General features: G+C 37.5%; 1 protein-coding gene across 2 annotated transcripts in view; it reads left to right on the top strand.

The window, feature by feature from the left end:
• Positions 1 to 23,587, top strand: part of PDS5A (PDS5 cohesin associated factor A) — a 160,158-nt gene that overhangs the window by 49,970 nt on the left and 86,601 nt on the right. For both annotated transcript variants that reach the window (XM_054485487.2, XM_063664480.1), the window contains exons 4-12: positions 561 to 647; positions 1,493 to 1,590; positions 4,696 to 4,822; positions 7,022 to 7,102; positions 10,252 to 10,392; positions 13,743 to 13,858; positions 17,139 to 17,233; positions 18,903 to 19,048; positions 23,272 to 23,423. In XM_054485487.2, coding sequence (XP_054341462.1) covers positions 561 to 647; positions 1,493 to 1,590; positions 4,696 to 4,822; positions 7,022 to 7,102; positions 10,252 to 10,392; positions 13,743 to 13,858; positions 17,139 to 17,233; positions 18,903 to 19,048; positions 23,272 to 23,423 — 1,043 coding nt within the window. The remainder of the gene's footprint in view (positions 1 to 560; positions 648 to 1,492; positions 1,591 to 4,695; positions 4,823 to 7,021; positions 7,103 to 10,251; positions 10,393 to 13,742; positions 13,859 to 17,138; positions 17,234 to 18,902; positions 19,049 to 23,271; positions 23,424 to 23,587) is intronic.

Below are 23,587 nucleotides of genomic sequence, written 5' to 3'. Positions count from 1 at the left end.
AAATCATTTTGTATTATATTGATACTACTGTGAGTTAAAACTTCTAAACAAAGCTTATTAAGAAATGAAAGACTATCATCATGAAGCATAGAACCATTGGATTAGTCTGTTGCCTTTTTTCACACACAACTTCGTAATCATACATCAACTTCAAAACATTGGCTAAAAATTACTATTTACTTGTAGAAAATAGTAATGGAAATACTCATATCCAACTCCTTAAAATGAAGATAGTTTTTGCCCCGATGCAAGGTGGAGATAGTAAAGTAAAAGCACAATAGTAGAAGAAATTATAATGAGATATAGAGCCTGTGGTCCTCTCTGAAAGAGAAAGCCTAAAGATTTGTAGTTTATTTTTGCTTCTAGAGAGTATAATTTTATTTGATTGGATTTTTTGAATCCATTCTGAATAATGGACTAGGCCAATCCCAACACATTCATCTAAAGGAGAATTTTCTTCTATTGTAGTTTGTACACAAATAATAAAGTTACATACTATTAGTGTGTTGTGAAAGAAAAGTATTTGTGTCCAAATTAATGTGTTTTTTTTTTTTTAACAGGACATATTTTTGTTTATTACCAGACAATTAAAAGGTTTGGAGGATACAAAGAGTCCACAGTTTAATAGATACTTTTATTTATTAGAGGTAAAAAAAAAAAACTTTATTTAATAACTATTAACATTATTTCACTTGCTAGCAAATTCTTCATGTTAACTTTGTAATGTAAAATGAGTCTTTGTTTTATTCAAAGCCTATAATAAAATGTCTCTTACATTTCATAAGGAAAATATTATTTTATTTTTCTTCCTATCCTGAAGAGGTAAAGTATATTCTGATGGAAAAACTGTAGATTATTTGAAACTATACCTTTTATTTGTATCTTTCTTTTCTTTTTTTTTGAGACGGAGTTTCACTCTTGTTGCCAAGACTGGAGTGCAATGGCGCGATCTCGGCTCACTGCAACCTCCGCCTCCCAGGTTCAAGCAATTCTTCTGCCTCAGCTTCCCGAGTAGCTGGGATTATAGGCATGCACCACCACGCCTGGCTAATTTTGTATTTTTAGTAGAGACGGGGTTTCTCCGTGTTGAGGCTGGTTTCAAACTCCTGACCTCAGGTGATCTGCCTGCCTTGGCCTCCCAAAGTGCTGGGATTACAGGCGTGAGCCACCGGGCCCGGCCTCTATCTTTCTATTTTTATTATTTTCTATTCTAAAAACAGATTTTTACTGCTTCTTAAATTTTGTATGTAAATATATCTACCAACTTAAAAATATTGAGTATTTTTCAGTTTGAGAAAATTGATGCCATCAGGTATATATCTTTTTCAAGGTCAGAATATGTGATTAATTTAACACTTAAAATTTTATATATAGAGTCTTTATAGACTTTAATATGTTTCTAACTCTAAAAATTAATTTTTACTGAATTTTTTATTATATAACTATTCTGTATATATATGTATAATTCAATAATTATTTTTATTTATTTAAGAATTTAGCTTGGGTTAAATCATATAACATCTGCTTTGAATTGGAAGATTGCAATGAAATTTTTATTCAGCTTTTTAGAACTCTCTTCTCAGTGATCAAGTAAGTTATTTTTTAAGCATTTGTTTGTCTCTTTTTCTTGATTATGTATTCAGATGTTGTATACTCTACATGTACACTAAGATATTTCAGAGTTATAAGGAATTGTTTTCCTTAGAAAACTTAACATAAAGGAGAAAGTAAAAATTCTGTTGTCCGAACACTGCCTTTGACCTTATACTACCAATTTTAAATTATGGTATCAATTTACTGGTTGGCTCTTCAGTCCCCCAGGCTGTCCTGGAGGCCGTGGACCAGTAGAGAAGTATAAAGTGGTGCTCTTGTTTTGAAGGGACTTGCTATCTAATAGAGGCAACCACATATGGTTGTAAAGCAAATCGTCTGAAACCTTACATTAATACGATGAAGTATTAAATTATGAGGTAGAAATTATGCATATTGTATGTACCATTAATGCTGGGAGACATAATAACTCAGTCTTTAAGCTCACTAACTTTGACAACTTCTTATTCTAGACCTAGAAAAAAAATCTTAAACATTGCCTAAATTGGCCTTCTCTTTATAGAAATAGGGAAACTAATCCAGAGTCAGGAAGTGTAGTGGCTTGCCCAAGGACCAGTTGCTGGACAGGAGGCTCAAATTCTCATTTTAGCCCATGTTTTTTGGTTTGTGGGTTTTTTTGTTTTGGTTTGGTTTGGTTTTTTTGTGTGGGGGTTTTGTTGTTATTGTTTTATTCTATGTGGGTTGTTTTGTTTTGTTTTTTTGAGACAGTGTCTTGCTCTGTCACCCATGCTGGAGTGCAGTGGTGCCATCTTGGCTCACTGCAGCTTCTACCTCCCGGGTTCAAGCAATCCTCCTGTCTCAGCCTCCTGAGTAGCTCGGACTACAGGTGTGTGCCACCGCGCCCGGCTAATTTTTGTATTTTTAGTAGAGATAGAGTTTTGCCATGTTGGCCAGGCTGGTCTAAAACTTTTGACCTCAAGTGATCCACCCACCTCAGCCTCCCAAAGTGCTGAGTTTACAGGTGTGAGCTACCACACCCAGCCTGGTTTGCTTTTTGTATAGTAAATCAAGCACTGCTGTGACATGTGTTCTAGAGCATTAATTACATTATATGCAAACATATCTCTCATAAGTTTTCTAGTAGTCATATTAATAGAAAAGTAAAAACAAGTGAAATTCATATTGATAATATATTTTATTTATTCCACTGTATCCAAAAGTATTTTCATTCCAACATGTGGCCCTCCTCATGTTTCACATGTTCACCAGCCATATGTGGCAAATGGCTTGCATATTGAACAGCACATTTCCAGAGTTTTCTGGAGATTTTAATGAATGCTATATCATATTTTCTTTTTCCTTAGATGGAATGGTAGGATTAGACATTATCCTGAAACAAACAGGAAAGGATCACTCCAGCTTGGCATAGGAGAGAAGCTTGTAGAAAGATAGCATGAGAAGAAACTTCTGTGGCATTTGACTAGCAGTAAGCCCTTAAAGTAAATGATAGAACATATAAACCTTTGTGTTTGTTAGCTTTTGCTGCATTACAAAGTAACCTAAAACTTGATAGTTTAAGACAGCCACCATTTTATTTAGCTTGTGATTCTGCTTGGCAGTTGATTTTATTTGGGTTGGATTTGCACCTGTGTTTGTAGTCAGTTGGCAGGATATCTGGTCAATATCTGGCCGTTGGCTGAGGTGGGCTGAAGTGATAGAACTGGGTCACATGTCTCATCCATTCAGGAGGCCAGCCCAGGCCTCTTCGTATGCTGACGAGGTTCAAAAGTAGCAAGAAAGGGCAGGCCTCACTGTGGAAGCACTTGAAATTGATTCTTGGCCTTATATTTTATGCTTTATTGATTTTTCATTTGTCTGTTTGAAATTCTTTAAGAGGTACTAGGATGACATTTTCAGAAAAGCCTTCTAGTTATTGAAAGCATTTTAGATGAAACTTTTGATTTTCAGTATTGGTGAGTTAAAACTTCTAGTGGCAAGGATACAGCAATAATTGCTTATGTTGGCTTATGCATTTGGGGGTGTTTAAATAGGTTTTTATCTTAGTTTGAGGAATTTATTAAGACTTAAGGCATGGGAGTTGGAAAAAATGTCTGCCTTTATTATATACTTTTTTGTTTGTTTCCTTAAAATTTTATCACCTTTAAAAATCTGGGGCATGTAAGCAGAAGTGTCCTTTCCTTGACGTGGACGTGTGTGTGTGTGTGTGTGTGTGTGTGTGTGTGTGTTTTGAGACAGGGTCTTGGTCTGTCACCCAGGCTGGAGTGCAGTGGCACGATCATGGCTTGCTGATGCTTCGACCTCCTGGGCTCCAGTGATCCTCCCATATCAGCCTTCTGAGTAGCTGGGGCTACTCAGCTGGCTAATTTTTAATTTTTTTGTAGAGACAGGGTTTCGCCATGTTGCCCGGGCTAAAATTAACATTTTTATTACGCAGAATTTAATTTACTCTTGGAATCCTAGTTGTGTAAAGACTTAATTTATTTTAAAAGGTCTTTTTTCCGTTTCCTTTTCTTTTCTTTTCTTTTTTTTTTTTTTTTGATACAGAGTCTCACTGTGTCGCCCAGGCTGGAGTGCAGTGGCATGATCTCTGCTCACTGCAAACTCCGCCTCCCAGTTTCAAGTGATTCTTCCGCCTTAGCCTCCCCAGAAACTGGGATTTCAGGTGCCGGCCACCACGCCTCACTAATTTTTGTATTTTTGTAAAGACGGGGTTTCACCATGTTGGCCAGGCTGGTCTCGAACTCCTGATGTCAGGTGATCCACCCGCCTCAGCCTCCCAAAGTGCTGGGATTACAGGTCCGAGCCGCTGTGCCCGGCCTTTTTCTTTTCTTTTTTTTTTAAAAAAAGTGAATTGAAGAAAATGTAGTTTATTAGAAATTAGGTTTGTCTTTGTTTTTATAAAATACAACAGTACCTTACAACTGTTGTAATAGTCAACAAAAGGAGAAAGAAAATAGAGCAGCCAAAATTTCTCTGCCATTATTGGCACTGTCCCTCAAGTGAAAATCCTTTACATGTGAGATTGTTTTTTTAAACTAGGAAGTTTAATTTCCTATTGGAAGCTTGAATTCTCTTCTTCTTTTCCTCCTCCTCCTACTTATTCTTTTTTTTTTTTTTTTATAGCAATAGCCACAATAAGAAGGTACAAATGCACATGCTAGATTTGATGAGTTCTATCATCATGGAAGGTGATGGAGTTACTCAAGAATTATTGGACTCCATTCTTATTAACCTCATTCCTGCACATAAGGTCTGTAAAGTATGAAGCTATTCAAGGTTAATGTTTAACAGTCACGCTACACGTAAGAATGAACAATTGTTTTATGGCCATTTGCAATCCCATGTAATTGTTCCCATGACCAATCTCCACCTCAAAATAACATGCATTAGTCTTGTGGCTATTATTTTTACAAAATATATTGATTAACATATCATGTAAGAGTTTCATTCATTTAAGTGCTGTTTTCTGGAAACTGAAAATGTTTTGTATTCACACAAATAATCTGAGAATTATAAGGGGTTAGGGATGTTGTCTTTTTGGTTAATTTTGTTTGGAAAAGAAATGTATTTCCTCCTTTTTAACACAGATGTGAAACAGGAGTTTGGATTTCTTTTCAGAATCCGTATCGTACCTTTTTCTTAGGTACTCTCAGAAAAAGATTTGGGCAGAAGCTATATGGTTAATGTTAAGAAGAAAAGGATGATTCAGAGGTGTATCATTCTTCCCCGTTTCCTTTTTCTATTTATCTCCACCAGATCCTCCTAAGAATCTGAAGGACTTGGCTGCCCTCAAGCTCCACCACTGGGCTCTACTCAGGCCTACCCCAATGTTGATATTTGCTCTCCTGCTCTTTTCTTCTAGTGGTTCAGTATCCTGTTATCAGACATTAGAGGAAAAATCTGTCCAATTATACTCATTCACAGAAAGATATAATTAATTTTAAATTCTTCTCGAGTCTAAATATTTACATTTTATTCGAATGTAGTTTATAAAATTCTGTAGTTTATAAAAATTCTGAGACTATGGCAAAGGAGAGTATATTTTGGCAGATTAAGACAGTATATTTGGTTTTTATATACTAGGTAAGTAGGTTGGTGGTATTTTTTTGGGACAGGGTCTCACTCTGTCACCTAGGCTGGAGTGCAGCAGCACTATCTTGGCTCATTGCAGCCTCTGTCTCCTGGGCTCAAGTGATCCTCCTACGTCAGCCTCCCAAGTAGCTGGCAATACAGGCATGTGCCACCATACCTGGCTGGTTTTTTTTTTTTTAAGTTTTCTTTGTAGAAACGGGGTTTCGCCATGTTGCCCAGGCTTATCTCAAACTCCTGGGCTCAAGCGATCTGCCCACCTTAGCCTCCCAAAGTGCTGAGATTACAGGCATGAGCAACCACATCCGGCCTTGAGAGCATTTTTATTAGTAGTAGGAAATAGACTTAAGAAATAGAAATGTTAACTTCATTTTAAGCAAATCTTATCCTTTGCCAATGAAATGAAAGTATAGAGCAGGGGTCAAGAAGCTATGGCTTGTTGATCAGATTTGGACCATTGCTTATTTATGTAAGTAAGATTTTATTGGAACACAGCCATGTTCATTCATTTTCGTTTTGTTTATATCTGCTTTCATGCTACAACAGCAGAGTTGTGTAGTTGTAGCAGTGATTTGTATGACCCACAAAACCTAAAATATTTACCATGTGGCCCTTCATAGAAAAAGTTTGCTGACCCCTGGCCTAGAGTGTAGGGTTTCCTAGCCTCGTTTTGGAAGAGGTGTGAGATGATGGTGAATGAATCTGTTTGATCCAAAACTTCAAGATACAGCGATGTTAATAGGTATTATTCAAAACAAGAATTCCCTTTTCAGGAATTTAAAAAAAATTAAATATATATTTTCTAAGGTCCTTCTCAGATCCTTTAATTTATTTGAGTACATTGGGACTCTTGAAGCCGGAGCATAGTATTAAGCATTTCAAAAATAGAATTGATCAAAAACGCTTTTTATTTGAAACACTTACCAGGTCTACTCTTCTCCAGAGCACGCATTGATTAAACAATGAAATAACTGAGCATGTTGTGTTAAATCGGGGAGTGTATGTGTTTGATACATGGGTGTAGTTGTCAGTTTACATTGGTTAACAGATAAAACCAAAAAGCATTAGGTCTGTTTTGAGTTTAATAAAACTTAATATAGTGTTGTGCTTTTGCTAACTAACCCATTTTAGTTTTTGATTAATAAATGAGTTCGATTTGCAATGTCTGCATTTAAGACCACTTGACTAGAGGATATTTGGCAAAACCTTGAAGAGAACTCAGTTATTTTTATTTTTGCTTCATATTTTAGTGAAGCAAAATTCATATTTTATTACAGATTTGAAGACTACAGTATTCTAATGTTACTATCTCATAAATTAACATTTATTTGTAACTTTCCATGTTTTTATTATTTTTCAGAACTTAAATAAACAGTCCTTTGACCTTGCAAAAGTGCTATTGAAAAGAACAGTCCAGACTATTGAGGCATGCATTGCCAATGTATGTATTTCTTTCTATGTTTATTCTATATTTTGTAATTCTTAATCCATTGTACTAATTTATTAGAACCTCTTACATAAAAGTTTATTTAGCTTATAAATATAAAAGAACTTGTGTCCAAATGTGACCAGGGTTAGAGAAATGCAGTATAAGTTTCATGACGTTTTTAAAGGGTGGATATTACTATAAGAAAAGTTGTCTGCAACTCCCATCCCCTTATCTGCATTTGTATTTATGTTTATTTCATTGTCTCCCAGATATGCTGATCTCTTTCATTTTTTGTCTACATCTTTATCCTTGGGTCTCTGTGTCTCTCTTTATGTATTTTTTTCTTTGTTTCTTTTGGGTCATTCTTCTGAAGTCCTCTAATGTTTCTTCCTTTTTTTTTATTTTTATTTTTAAGATTACAGAGATTTATTTAGAAAGTAGTTTGGTTGTTTTGGCTATTGTTTTTGGCAAAGATTTAAATACTTTCAGTAATGAAAGATTGTGATAGTTGCTATATAGTAATAGTTAAAAAAAGCTTTACTGAGGAATTTGTTCTGGTTTTTTTTTTCCTAAAAAAGTCAATAATTTGGAAAAAAAAGTTTGCAATCTCACTACCTTATAGCAACTAATTTCATTGTTCATTTGCTCATATTTATAACTATTTTTCCACATACTTTATGAAAATTTTTTTTTTTTTTTTTTTTTTTGAGACGGAGTCTCACTCTGTCTCTGAGGCTGGAGTGCAGTGGTGCAATCTCCGCTCATTGCAAGCTCTGCCTCCCGGGTTCATGCCGTTCTGCTGCCTGAGCCTCCTGAGTAGCTGGGACTACAGGCACCCACCACCACACTCGGCTAATTTTTTGTATTTTTAGTAGAGACAGGGTTTCACTGTGTTAGCCCGGGTGGTCTTGATCTCCTGACCTCGTGATCTGCCCGCCTCGGCCTCCCAAAGTGCTGGGATTACAGGCGTGAGCCACCGCACCCAGCTATTTTATGTAAAATTTTTATTGTCATATTTGTATTTACATATTTTGACATTCTTTTTAAATATATAAGAATGACTATAAATGTTTCTTGATACATATTTCCTTATTGTCGTAGATCTAGGTCTTTTCAGCGTTTCTTTCCTTTCCTAATCATCTTTGTGAATCTAACATTTATATATAGTTGAATTATTTTCCATGGATAAAAGTCCAAATGAGGCTTTTAATTTAAATGTTATCCTATTAGTATTACTTGGATTATTAAATTAATATTTAAACAGATTAAACAATAATAGTACTAAAGAAGTGTCTGTCTTCAGCCTCGAATATATTTCTTAATTCTCAGAAATAACCATCCCCATTAGGTTTTCTTATATCCTTTCAGAAGTAGTATTCTGTGCTTTTTTTGTGTGTGTGTGTATGCATATATTTTGATAAAACTATCTTCTTCATTATTTTCAATGTCTGCATAGTAAATATGAATTTTTTGATATTACTCTTACCCAGTGGGAATGATTGGAGATGGACTCTTGCCCTGTTGCCCAGGCTGGAGTGCAGTGGTGTGATTTCAGCTCACTGCAACCTCCGCCTCCCAGGCTCAAGCGATTCTCCCGTGTGGCTGGACTGCAGACGTGTGCCACCACGCCCTGCTAATTTTTATATTTTTAGTAGAGATGGAGTTTCACCATGTTGGCCAGGCTGGTCTTGAACTCCTGACCTCAGGTAATCCACCTGCCTCAGACTCCCAAAGTACTGCGATTACAGGCGTGAGCCACCGCACCTGGCCAATAATGAATATTTTCTAACTTAATTCATGCTGCTTTTCAACTTATGATACTACCAGAAATGTATGCTTGTATCAGTTGCATACAGTTGCCCCTGAGGCATTTTAAAAATTTGATTCTTCTGCATGTGTGACAGTGGTGGTGTGCAGTGCTGGTATCTTTTAATTTGTGCTCTTGGCCTTGTATACTCTTTATTTCTGTCTAGCATTTAAAAAAAAAATCAGCTTTTGTATTACCAACTTTTTGTTCTTTTTGTCATGCGAGTCAAAACATATTTGACTTTCTCTGAGTATTAAAAGAACCAACCCAACAACAACAAAAAATCCTTCAGCTTTAAATACTCTTTATTACTAAACTCATGGAAAAATTATTCTGATTTTTTTTTTTTTTTTTTGAGACAGGGTCTTGTTCTGTCTCCCATGCAGGAGGAGTGCAATGGTGTGATCACAACTCACTGCAACCTCGACTTCCTGGGGCTTAAATGATCCCCCTGCCATGGCCTCCTGAGTAGCTGGGGCTATAGGCATGCACTACCACACCCAGATAATTTTTTAATTTTTTGTAGAGACAAGGGTCTCACTGTGTTGCCCAGGCTGGTCTCCAACTCCTGGGCTCAAGATTGTCATGCCTCGGCTTCCCAAAGTGCTGGGATTACAGGCGTGTGCCGCTGTGCCTTTGATTTTTTTAAAAAAATCAAAGGTTGAGGCCAGGTGCAATGGCTCACGCCTGTGATCCCAGTACTTTGGGAGGCCGAGGCCTTATAGATCACCTGAGGTACGGAGTTCGAGACCAGCCTGGCCAACATGGTGAAACCTTGTCTCTGCTAAAAATACAAAAATTAGCTGGGCATGGTGGTGGGTACCTGTAATCCCAGCTACTCGGGAGGCTGAGGCAGGAGAATTGCTTGAACCTCGGAGGTGGAAGTTGCAGTAAACCGAGATCACGCCACTGTACTCTAGCCTGGGCGACAGAGCCAGACTCCATCTCATAAAAAGAAAAAAAAAAAATCAAAGATTGAGACTTTGTAATTTTTCTCTGCTACAAGGAAATTTTTCTAAAATCCTTTGTAATGAACTACACAGACTGTCTAAATTGTTTTAATGAAAACAAAGATTCCTAGAAATGTCCTTATTTGAAATACACCCGACAAACCAATTTTTTTTTGCTTTTCTCCTTGTAACATTCATGATTTGATATTATTAGGAAATTATTTCTTCTGCTGTTTAGATGACTGTCCTATTATATATTAGTAATCACACACCTGTTTGTATCACCTCCTTCAATTGTATATGTAATGCCTAATTAAACTATTTATAAAAAATGTTTATTAAAAATGTATCCATGTTTTTAAATGAACTGGATGTTTTATTTTTGTTTTTAATATCTCTTACAGTTTTTCAATCAAGTCCTGGTGCTGGGAAGATCATCAGTAAGTGATTTGTCAGAACATGTATTTGATCTGATTCAGGAACTTTTTGCTATAGATCCTCATTTATTATTATCCGTCATGCCACAGCTTGAATTCAAACTAAAGGTAAGATTGACCAATTTTCTTTCTTTTTTTTTTTTTAATTTTTCTTTCTTATGTCTAGAGCAGGCACAATGTAAAATTGACCAATTTTCATGCCCTTTAAACTTTCCAGGAAAAATGTATACCGCATAATTTTTCTGTAACTGTAGAAGAATAAAGTGTGACTTCAATTTATCTTTTTTTTTTTTCTTTTTTTGAGACAGAGTTTTGCTGTTATTGCTCAGGCTGGAGTGCAGTGGCTCAGTCTCGGCTCACTGCAACTTTTGCCTCCCAGGTTCAAGCGATTCTTCTGCCTCAGCCTCCCAAGTAGCTGGGACTACAGGTGCAAACCACCATGCCCATATAATTTTTCTATTTTTAGTAGAGATGAGGATTCTTCATGTTGGCCAGGCTGGTCTCCATCTCTTGACCTTGTGATCTGCCCACCTCGGCTGCCCAAAGTGCTGGGATTACAGGCATGAGCCACCACGCTTGGCCACAAAATTGTAATACTTCTAATTGTTAAATATCTACTGATAATCACAGTGACACAAGCAATAGATAGGAAAAATGGTATTATCTTAGAAATTTATAATACATGTGGGTATTAAATGGTATCCATTATTAGATAGATATGTTTTAGAACATCAAAATATTTTAAATGGAATCCTCACATGGTATTGCTTAGAATTTTATGACCTTTTCATGGTACAGATTAAGGACAGAAATTTGACTGTCCTAAAAATAGTGTATCTATTTTTTATAGACAACTGAGCAAGTAATTCGTAATTCTTGCCCCTCTGCTATTTGTAAAAGTTTAATACTGCCTTGAACTCTTGGGCTCAAGTGATCTTCTTGTCTCAGTCTTTTTGTTTGTTTGTTTTTTGAAACGGAGTCTTGCTCTGTCGCCCAGGCTGGAGTGCCTGGCTTTTCTTGTCTCAGTCTCTTGAGGAGCTGGGACTACAGGTGTACCTCACCATGCCTGGCAATTTTTTGTTTGTTTGTTTGTTTGTTTGAGAGGGGTTCTCACTATGTTGCCCAGGCTGGTCTCAAATTCCTGGCCTAATGCAGTTCTCCTGCCTTGGCCTCAAATTGCTGAGATTACAGGCATGAGCCACTGAACCTGGTCAAGGAATACATTTTGACTTTTACAAATAGCAGAGGGGCGAGTTTTCAGTTAGTTTTACTTCTGTAGTTTATAGATGTGAAATGTCACCTCTTTTGAAATGATCACTAATCTACTAAAACAGTTACTTGCTATTAGAATAAAATTTCCATATATTGTTTCATATTTAAGGGATAGATTACTTTTTCTTTAAGAAATAAATCATATTGGCTAATAAATTGAACTTATTAGAAGGTTGTGCTACTCTGCATTATTGTCATTTTGCTTGAGAAAAATTTTGTCAAAGAAAATCAGGCTGGGCCAAGTGCGGTAGCTCATACCTGTAATTCCAGCACTTTGGGAGGTGGAGGCAGGCAGATCTCTTGAGCCCAGGAGTTTGAGACCAGCTTGGGCAACATGGTGACACCCCATCTCTACAAAAAATACAGAAATTAGCCAAGCATATTGCCACACACCTGTAGTCCCAGCTACTCAGGAGGCTGAGGTGGGAGGATGGCTTGAGCCTGGAAGGCGGAGGTTATAGTGAACTGAGGTTGCTCCACTGTACTCCAGCCTGGGTGATAGAGCCAGACCCAGACCTTGTCTCACCATAAAAAAAAAAAATTAAAAAAAAAAAAAAAAAAAATCAGGCCGGATGTGGTACCTCATGTCCATATAATCCCAGCATTTTGGGAGGCTGAGGTAGGAGGCTTGCCTGAGGCCAGGAGTTCAAGACTAACCTTGTCAGCATGGTAAGATTCTGTATCTATAGAAAAATAAAAAATTAGCCAGGTGTGGTGATGCACACCTGTATGTCCAGCCACTCAGGAGGCTAAGATGGGAGGATCACTTGAGCCCAGGAGTTCAAGGCTGCAGTGAGCCATGATCCTGCCACTGCACTCCAGCCTGGGCAACAGAGCAAGACTCTACCTCTTTAAAAAAAAAAAAAAAAATCATTTTTGTCATTTATAATTAAAATAGTTAATACTTGATGTAATTTTCATTTTTACATTGGTTAAGTGTGTCTGTTTTACCCACAAAACCCCTGTTCTTGAGCGTTAAAACATTCATAAGGAAAATATTTTATCCTGTGGTCTTTTTCTATTTTTACTTCTCTTTTCCAAAAGTATTTTGTTTATTGGATATCTGGATTTGCTTTAGCCACATATTATATTTGAACACCTAAAAAAAAATCAGCAGTTGCTTTTAGATATTGTGTTTATTTTCTTAGTGAATATGATTTTTGAAAAGTTTCACACACCACATGGTTTCAGAATAACTTATTTTACGTTAAAGCATGGCATCACTACTGAAACTGGAACAGAATTTTTATCGCATATACGGTTTCAGGATAAGAAAATAAGATAATCTTACTAGAAAACAATGAAGTTTTGCTTTTTTATAGTATTTAAGCTGACCTTCAGATCATCTTTTGATTCTTGCGTTGCTATTAAAATGAATTTCCATGAATCATGAAATTCTGTAGTGTCGTATTCTCCAGTCGTAGGGGATCCTTCATTAAAACTTTGTGTATTGGCCAGGCGCGGTGGTTCATGCCCGTAATCCCAGCACTTTGGGAGGCCGAGGTGGGTGGGTCACGAGATCAGGAGTTCGAGACCAGCCTGGCCAAGGTGGCGAAACCCCATCTCTACTAAAAATGTGAAAATTAGCCTGGTGCGGTGGTGGGTGCCTATAATCCCAGCTACTCGAGAGGCTGAGGCAGGAGAATCTCTTGAACCCGGGAGGCAGAGGTTGCAGTGAGCTAAAATCGTGCCACTGCACTCTAGCTTGGGAGACAGAGCAAGACTCCTCAAAAAAAAAAAAAAAAAAAAAAAAAACTGTATATCAAAACTTTAATTGATGTGTGTTTATGTTGGAACGTAAATTGCAGATTTCCTATAAAGTAAGCTTATTAGGGTGGTAACTGTAACTTTGTCCTTCATAGATGTTTTTATAGAGTTCTTAATGTTAGAAGTGAATTGTATTTCTCATATTTGTACAGTGTCCATAACCAATGTTTAGAATGCAATTAATCAGTGAAGTAGACATAAATTAGCAGTTGGGAGGGTGTGAAATAAGAGCAAAAACCCAGATGATCTAACATGAAATCAAATCAATTTCTGCATAGTAAATGAGGACATATGATATTTTAAACTTCTCACAGTTATAAGCAGAAATATGAAATTGTATCTTCTTGAGAATGTTTCAAGGTATTTTCTGTAATCTGGTGAATAAAGCTTAGGCTTCACTTTCTGTTTTCCCTTCTTAGAGCAATGATGGAGAAGAGCGATTAGCTGTTGTTCGACTTCTAGCTAAATTGTTTGGCTCCAAAGATTCTGATTTGGCAACACAGAATCGTCCTCTTTGGCAATGTTTTCTTGGACGGTAAGAGAACATATAATTCTGGTGTTTATATTTTGGAAAATAGTCAGTAGGGTGCAGTCCACTTGATTAAAACTATACGTGTCAAAACTTTCATTAATAGATGTTGGTTTCATTGTCATCTGTGTTTCCATCCTTCTTATGGAATAAATTGTAGGAAAAATTTTTTTTGAAGAAAGCTTAGTATTTTATCTGTGTAACTCTTTTTAACTTCTTTGTGTTAAAATAATGTCATGGCCAGGCGTGGTGGCTCATGCCTATAATCCCAGCACTTTGGGAGGCTGAGGTGGGCGGATCATTTGAGGTCAGGAGTTCAGGAGACCAGCCTGACCAACATGGTGTCTCTACTAAATACAAAAATTAACCGGGGTGGTGACCGGCACCTGTAACCGCAACTACTCAAGAGGCTGAGGCGGGAGAATCCTTGAACCTGGGAGGCAGAGTTTGTAGTGAGTTGAGATCAAGCCACTGCATTCCAGCCTGAGTGACAGAGTGAGACTCTGTCTAAAAAAGAAAAAAGAAAGAAAGAAAGAAAGTCATTAGAATAAATAGACAGCATTGCAGTATATTCTAAGTCAAGATTTTTAAATCATGAAACTGAATACATACTGATCCAAATTTAAGAACCTGTGCCATTTGTCAGCCTACCAACTTTTTCATTTACTAGTGCTTGTCTTTTGGGTCTGTAACTTATCTGAATACATTGTATGGTGTGTTTTAACTAATTTGGTATAATTGTATGATTTTTAAGTGGAAAATATGATTGCCCTTAACTCAGATAGTTTTTAATGTTTCTTCTCAAGAGCTTAGAATGACTAAATTCTATTTGGCTTGATAGTAGTGTTGACAAATTTATGAAATTCATTAAATTTCTCCTTGCATTCCATTTACCTGTTTTGCTTTAAAAGCTGATTGGAAAGTAGATATTTACTATTAATATTCTGGAGATGTTTGAGATTCTCTGTTGTTTAGTTCAACTGATTCAGTAGTTGGTGCCAGTATTTTTCTTGATGTAAATTCACCATAATAGTTCTCATACTAATCCTAGGTTCTGAGAAATTTCTGACAAGGCCTACTGCTATCTTACCAGTTACTTGCCCAGAACACGCCATTTTGAAGGTCTTATAGAAATAAATGCTAAATATTTGAATAACTAAATGTGACTCCATGAGAATTTTGAATGGTGGGAATGAAGCAACTGCACTTTCAAAGTTATGGGGGAGGAATTCCCTATCCCAGGATGGACATCAAATATTTTTTGTAAATCATTTAAGCAAAAATGCAAGGCTTCATTTTTCACTTTGGTTACTTTTAAAAATGAAATCACCCAATATAAGTTTCTGACACTCATTATTTTACACTCACTGCTAACTGTAGTGGTGTCTCTGATTCATAGAAACAAGTCATAGTCTGCAGTATTATTTTCCATAATTATAGCGTTAAGTGTTTTGGTACTTTGTAATTACTTGATCATTAATAATGTATAATTTTTCTCTGCCAGCCAGAGAATTATAAATCCTAAATGCAAGATTTTATTAACACATGAAAATTTTATCTGGGTAAAGAAGTAGGAGGCCATAGACATTAAGACGTTTATTAAACAACTTTTGTTTACTTGGTTTTTTTATGAGATCATTTCAAAAATAAAAATACTTCCAGCTATTTCAGATCACATTATTTACCATTAATCAGTATATTTTAAAAGTTGCCTAATAATCTATTTTAAATTTGAGGGTTCCTTACCTTATCCTTAACATGTGAATTTTTTTTTTTTTTTGAGACGGAGTCTTGCTCTGTTGCCCAGGCTGGAATGCAGTGGCACGATCTCGGCTCACTGCAAGCTTTGCCTCCCAGGTTCATGCCATTCTCCTGCCTCAGCCTCCTGAACAGCTGGGACTACAGGCGCCCGCCAGTGCGCCCGGCTAATTTTTTGTATTTTTAGTAGAGACGGGGTTTCACCGTGTTAGCCAGGATGGTCTCGATCTCCTGACCTCATGATCTGCCCGCCTCGGCCTCCGAAAGTGCTGAGATTGCAGATGTGAGCCACCGCGCCCGGCCAACATGTGCATTTTTGAGTCTACATATTGTGTTGTATGTTAATTGAATTCTTACGTATACTAGACCTTTAAAAGAGCATTGTAATACCAGTTGGTGCTGGCCAAAAGAAACTTAAGTGGTGAGACAGTGCAACACACATTTTTTTTTGGTTTTGTTTTTGTTTTTGAGACGGAGTCTCACTGCGTCGCCCAGGCTGGAGTGCAGTGACGTGATCTCTGCTCACTGCAACCTCTGCCTCGTGGGTTCAAGCAATTCTCCTGCCTCGGCCTCCTGAGTAGCTGGTATTACAGGCACCTGCCACCACGCCTGAGCTAGTAACACATTTTCTGCACTCATCTTTGAACTTCCGGATTTGCCCCGTATATATGGTTTGCTCTCAACCTCAAGTTTCCCAGTGTTTGTCTCATATAAACTTTTTGTCTTGTTTTGTTTTGAGACAGGGTCTGTTACCCAGGTTGGAGTGCAGTGGCACAATTATGGCTCACTGCAGCCTCGACCTCCCGGGTTCAAGCACTCCTTCCACCTCACCCTCCCAAGTAGCTGGGACTACCAGGCGAATGCCTCCACGCCCGGCTAATTTTTGTGTTTTTTTGTAGAGACAGAGCTTTGCTGTGTTTTCAAGGCTGATCTTGAACTCCTGAGTGCAAGCAATCCACCCAACTCAGCTTCCTGAGTAGTAGCTGGGGCTACAGAGGCATGCTACCATGCCTGCCTAATTTTTGTATATTTTGTACAGACAGTGTTTTGCCATGTGTGCAAGGCTGGTCTTAAACTCCTGGCCACAAGCAATCCCCACCTGTCTCCACCTCCCGAAGTGCTGTGATTACAGGTGTCAGCCACTGTGCCTGGAATCTCCTATAAACTTATTCTTCAAACTGATTTTGTGTGTTTTGAATATTTTTTACTTTGTAGCATAATATTAAGCTCTCAGATTTTAACTCCATAAAGTGTATAGTTTGGGTTGAGGGATGTGTTTGTTTATACTGTTTTTTGTTAGTTAGTTTTAGCATGGTAAAGAAATTCTGTTTGTGAAAATGTTTTTGTGAAATTGTGTCCTTTCACCTTATAGTGTACTTTATATTCTTCCTTCAGAATACCTTAGCTCATAACCGATTTTCTAATCAGTAACTATTGTTGTGTATGAGTATTTTCATGTTAGATATACCTGATTTGAGAGTGATTATTTTGCCTTACAATTAATGTTTAGCAATCTTTTTCTGTGTAGATTTAATGACATTCATGTTCCTGTGAGATTAGAAAGTGTGAAATTTGCCAGTCATTGTTTAATGAATCACCCAGATTTAGCGAAGGATCTCACAGGTAAGCTAGCTGGTTTATTACAGATATTAGCATAATCATACAACTATATTGTAGATATGACTTGTGACCTAACTTCACTTTCCAAGTAGGTTTTAACTCTGGTATGGTCTCGGGTTTTCATTTGTTGTGCACTAAGAAGTGATTTCATGTTCATGTAATAAAATAACATTTAAAATCTCTTTATTTGTTTGTTTGTTTATTTTAAGAGAAAGGCTTTCACTCCTGGGCTCAAGTGACCTCTCACTTTGACATCCCGAGTATTACAGGCGGGTGCTACAATGCCCATCTTAAAATCTTCATATTTTAATCCTTTGAAATTTTTTGAAAATCATAATTTAAGGAAGTAGTGTATTTCTTAAGACATTGGATTTGGGTAGAAATCATTATGTCTATTTAATTAAATATAGTGGCATTTAATAATAAGTGGGAACATGATTATCTTCTGCACTAGACTAGAATTTTTCATTCTTTTGAATCTAGAGCATTTAAATCTACCTGTTTGGTAGCAGCACATAAGTGGTTTTTATCAACAGGCTGTTATTTACCAAAAAGAACAGGGGCAACAACATTTTTTTGTTTAGAATTAGTTTGTATTATAAATTATTTAAGAATTTTTGAAGAGATTATAAAATATTCTGGATTTTATATTGTGTAATTTGCAGGTATATACCTATCAGCTAAATTGCCATAAGCATTTTCACTGTTTTTCTTTTAAGCCTTTTAATTTGTAACTGAAATTCAAGCTGACATAGATCAGATACTGCATTGTGATTTGACTTTTCCAGGATAACTGATGAAAATACATTATTAAAATGTAACTGTGGGCATGGTGGCTCACGCGTGTAATCGCCTGCACATTGGGAGGCCAAGACAGTGTATCACTTGAGGCCAGGAGGTCAAGACTAGCCTGGCCAACATGGTGAAACCCCATCTCTACTAAAAATACAAAAATTAGCCAGGCACGGTGGCAGATGCCTGTAATCTAAGCTACTCGGAGGCTGAGGTATGAAAATTGCTTGAACCTGGGCAGCGGAGGTTGCAGTGCACCGAGATGGCTCTATTACACTCCAGCCTGGGTGACAGAGTGAGACTCTGTTTCAACAACAAAAAATAAAACTAAAAAAGATGTAACTGTGAAGTATTTTATTTTATTTGATTTTATTTTTTGATACAGGGCCTCACTCTGTTACCCAGGCTGGAGTGCAGTGGCTTGATATTGGCTCACTGCAGCCTTGACCTCTGGGCTCAAGTTATCCTGCCTCCTTAGCCCCCCAAGTAGCTGGCACTGCAGGGGCGGGCCACTACACTTCTGGCTAATGAGTTTTTTTATTTGGTAATTTTCGTAGAGACGGGGTTTTGCCATGTTGCCCAAGCTGGTATGAACTCTTGAGCTTGTGCGACCTGCCTGCCTGCCTCAGCCTCCCAAAGTGTTGGTATTACAGTTGTGGGCCACCACACCTGGCCAACTTTGGAGTTTTAAGTGCAGTTTTGTGATTACAGTAGAGTACTGCTGCTGTAAAAATAACATGATTTAATTTCATGCCATATTTTACAAACATTGCTTTAGTATGGACAAAAACTTAATGTATTTCTGTTCTTTTCTTTCCATTCCAAATCATGACAAATTACATAGCTAACATTTAGCCTAAGTTTTTTTCTCTTATTACAGAATATTTAAAGGTTAGATCACATGATCCAGAAGAAGCTATTCGTCATGATGTCATTGTTACTATAATAACAGCTGCCAAGAGGGACCTGGCCTTAGTAAATGATCAGCTGCTTGGCTTTGTAAGGGAAAGAACACTGGATAAACGGGTAAAATCTGAGGCATTTTATTCTTTTGTAATTTACTGTTTAAATTGCTAAATACAATTGGGTATCATTTTCTGTTACATTTAATGTCTTTCTGTGTGAAAATCAAATTAATAACAATGATAAAGAGCTCCTAATTTGTATGTTTCCTGCATATCTTTTAATTATCCTTATGAATAAATACATTGGATTCTATACCTTTTGAGATCTTAAGCATGGGTTTCTTGTCTATCATACCTTCATAAGAGAACCACTAAGTTAATCAAAATTTTACCTTTTTATTTACATGATGAGTTTCAGAAGAATAGTGATTGATCGTCTATTCTTATAGTTAACATTTTCACATGACTTTCTTGAATAACTTAGCTGGGTCTGCCATTCATTGAACTAAAGAATATCACTTCCTAAGAAAGTGACGTTTACATATTGATGTGCCAAGCTAAGGACAGTAATGATGGTTATATGTTTAGTTATTTTTCCTGTGATTTTCTCCATTTGATGCAGTTGAAAACATGGATTGCCGGGCGCGGTGGCTCACGCCTGTAATCCCAGCACTTTGGGAGGCCGAGGCGGGCGGATCACGAGGTCAGGAGATCGAGAACATCCTGGCTAACACGGTGAAACCCCGTCTCTACTAAAAATACAAAAAATTAGCTGAGCATGGTGGCGGGCACCTGTAGTCCCAGCTGTTCGGGAGGCTGAGGCAGGAGAATGGCATGAACCCGGGAGGCGGAGCTTGCAGTGAGCCGAGATCGCACCACTGCACTCCAGCCTGGGTGACAAAGCGAGACTCTGTCTCAAAAAAAAAAAAAAAACGAAAAGAAAACATGGATTGTTAAGGAAAAGTAGTGCTAAGAATTCAACTAATGAATAGGGTCAGGTGTAAACAAGAGACAGACGTGTAAGGCAGGCTGATTAGGCCTAACATTTCTAGCATGTTTCATGATTGCCTTGCAACATGCTATTATTTTATTTGAGGTGTAGTTGAAAATTACTTTCGTCTGCAAATGAGTATTATAATTTCAGGGTAGAAAAGTAATTGGTTTTGGTTTTAAAATATAGAAAGAGGTATTCTTTAAGTTTTTACTTTTAAAATTGTCACAGGAGCCAGATGTTTAAAAAAAGGCAGATAACTTTTAAGTTGTTCAACAGTGTTAGTAATTTTAACTTTGAAGATTTTTTTCCCTTGGCTTTAATTTAAATGAAATGACTCTCCCCCTAGTGGTTATCTGGCATTCCTCCCTTCCCCCTTTTAAAAAGTTTCACTACTATTACAGTTTTTTCATAGTTTCAGAAAGTTGAATAAATGAATCTTCCTAACTGAAACTGTATGGTGTGGTAACAGTAACACCTACTGGATATTTTCTGACCCAGATTTTGGTTTAATAAGTTAGATGACCTTGGTTATAGCCTCTAGAAATTTGGGAACAGGATTTCATCTTAAGATTTTATTGCTTGTTTTTTGTTTTTTGTTTTTTGTTTTTATGTAAGAAATGTCAAAAGGCTTTTGCTAACCTGTTATATAGGAACAAAGTTTTATTCCATCTAATAAGTGGCCTAAAAAATGAGAAAATGATACAAAAAAATTTATAAAGAAGTATTGACTTAAATACACCAAAGATAATATACTCCCACCCACCCCTCTTTTTTAGAGGTGGTGTGTTTCTATGTTACCCAGGCTGAACTTGAACTCTTGGATTCAAGTGATCCTCTTGCTTCATTCTCCTGAATAGCTGGTACTACAGGCTCCCACCATCACACTCAGCTGCTGCTGCTCCTTTTTTTTTTTTTTTTAATACACAGATATCTTTTTTTACTATTATTTTTCTTACATCTTATGATGATCCTCATTCTAAGTTTTTATGGTCTCCTTTCCTGTCTCTTCTCTCACAACCTTTTTTTCCTACCCTATTAAACCTTCCCAACCTCTAAAAGTCCCAAAGAATCTACTGCTAACTAGCTAAATCATTTGCCTTTTAGGTTTGCAATGTAAGGAAGTTCACTTACGGTGATCACTAAGGTTTTTTTTTTTTTTTTGAGACAGGGTCTCACTTTGTTGCCCTGGCTTGAGTGCAGTGGTGTAATCTCAGCTCACTGCACCCTCCTCTTCCCAGGCTCAAGCGATCCTCCCACCTCAGTCTCCCAAGTAGCTGGGACTACAGGTGTGCACCACTATACTTGGCTAATTTTTGTATTTTTTGTAGAGACCGGGTTTCACCATGTTGCCCAAGCTGGTCTCGAACTTCTGGGCTCAAGGGATCTGTGCCTGCTTCCACCTCCACCTCCCAAAGTGTTGAGATTACAGGCGTGAGCCTGTTCTCTCTTTTGGGACCTCTTTAATTTGATGTTGAAATTCTTGGACTGATAGTTTAATTTTCTTATCTTTTTTTTTTTTTTTACTTCATCTCCATTTTTAATTTCCAAAAGCACCTCTCGTTATCTAATTTTTCTTTGTTTTTCTTTTTTTTTATTTTTTAAATCAGTTTCCTCAGATTGAATCATTAATTTTTCTAACTTCCTTTCTCCCTGCCTCCTTTCCTTTTTTTCTTCCCTCCTTTCCTTTTCTTCTTCCTTGCTTTCTTCCCTCCTTTTCTCCCTGCCTCTCTCCCTATCTTCCTTCCTTTCTTCGTCAGAGGAATTGAGTCTTATTTTATGGTGTAAAATCTTATCTCCCTGAGGATATTTGAAAGTGTCTTTTACTGCCTGTATTATCTTTGTTTCTGCTGAGTCCTGTTTTCCTCCTCTGGCCTGTTTGTTTTGGTCCCTCTCTTTACTGTTGAAAGCGTTCCTCAAAGGTCTGATGATCCTTGAATAGTTGGTCAGTTTTTTGTTTTTTGTTTTTTTGTTGAGACAGAGTCTTACTCTGTCACCCAGGCTGGAGTGCAGTGGTGCAATCTTGGCTCACTGCAACCTCTGCCTCCCAGGCTCAAGTGATTTCGCTGCCTCAGCCTCCCAAGTAGCTGGAATTAGTGGTGTGTGCCACCATGCCCGGCTAATTTTTATGTTTTTAGTAGAGACCAGGTTTCACCATGTTGACCAGGCTGGTCTCGAACTCCTGACCTCAGGTGATCCGCCTGCCTTGGCCTCCCAAAGTGCTAGGATTACAGGTGTGAGCCACCATGCCCGCCCTTGCTCAGATTTTTAACTGAATCACTGCACGGCTGATTGGAAGCTCTGTGTGAGTGGGCAGGTTTTGTCAGCTTGTGAGCATATTTATAGATTCACTGTAGTCAGCCAACTCAACTCCTAGATTCACTACAATTTTAGATTTACTAGGATTTTAGATTCACTGGGTAGTCAGTTCCCCAAGTCCTGAGCTCAAGCGATCCACCTGCCTTGGCCTCCCACAGTGCTGGGATTACAGGCATGAGCCACCGTGCCTGGCCCAGAATTCTTGATAGTGAACTTTGTTCTTATCCGAAGTTAACATCTAAAGGGATGTAACTGGCAATTAAAACATTCCAGATAATAGGGGTTTTGTTTGCAAGGGGAATTATAATCACTTCTAAAACTTGGTGAATTTTCTTTCAATAGAATCAATAGAATCTCAATAGAATCAAATGAAATCTCCCATAAGATTATTACTAGTTTTCAAGGGAAATAAAAAGTCAGTAACCTGTAGTTCTAGCTACTCAGGATGCTAAGGCAGGAGGATCACTTTAGCCCAGGAATTTGAGACCAGCCTAGGCAACGTAACGAAACCCCATTTCTTTAAAAAGAAAAAAGTAGATCATTTAGCAATATTTGCATTGGAAAATTTCTAAATAGATCCAAAATTGTTTGTAGGCCAGGCGCAGTGGCTCACGCCTGTAATCCCAGCACTTTGGGGGGCCGAGGCGGGTGGATCACGAGGTCAGGAGATCGAGACCATCCTGGCTAACAGGGTGAAACCCCGTCTCTACTGAAAATGCAAAAAATTAGCCGGGTGTGCAGGCGCCTGTAGTCCCAGCTACTTGGGAGGCTGAGGCAGGAGAATGGCGTGAACCTGGGAGGCGGAGTTTGCAGTGAGCCAAGATCCTGCCACTGCACTCCAGCCTGGGCAACAGAGTGAGACTCCATCTCAAAAAGAAATCAAATTGTTTGTAAAGCCTCTTTTGAAGAGAAATAGTGTGCCAGTTTATAAAGGCACACATAAGACTGTACAACCTAATGAAGTCAAGGCAGTCTTTGGAGATTAGTACAGAGTTTTGTTATCTTGCTCATCTAATAAATTTTATGCTTTTTAGTGGCGAGTAAGAAAAGAAGCTATGATGGGTCTGGCTCAGCTTTATAAGAAATACTGTCTTCATGGTGAAGCAGGAAAGGAAGCTGCAGAGAAAGTCAGCTGGATAAAGGACAAACTTCTGCATATTTATTATCAGAACAGCATTGACGACAAGTGAGTTTAATATGTTGGTAGAATGGTTGAGTATAAAACTACTTTTTACTTAAAAAATGTCTATTTAATGTTTTAGTAATTTCTTATTTTTACGTATTTACTTCATAAATAAAATTAAGTTTATTCAACTTGATTAATCATTTATTTCTAAGTTTAGAGATAAC

This window comes from Pongo pygmaeus, chromosome 3 (genome assembly GCF_028885625.2).
Source record: "Pongo pygmaeus isolate AG05252 chromosome 3, NHGRI_mPonPyg2-v2.0_pri, whole genome shotgun sequence".
Taxonomy (NCBI): Eukaryota; Metazoa; Chordata; class Mammalia; order Primates; family Hominidae; genus Pongo; species Pongo pygmaeus.
Note: the sequence above shows the minus strand (reverse complement) of the source record. Positions and strands in the feature narration are given on the sequence as shown.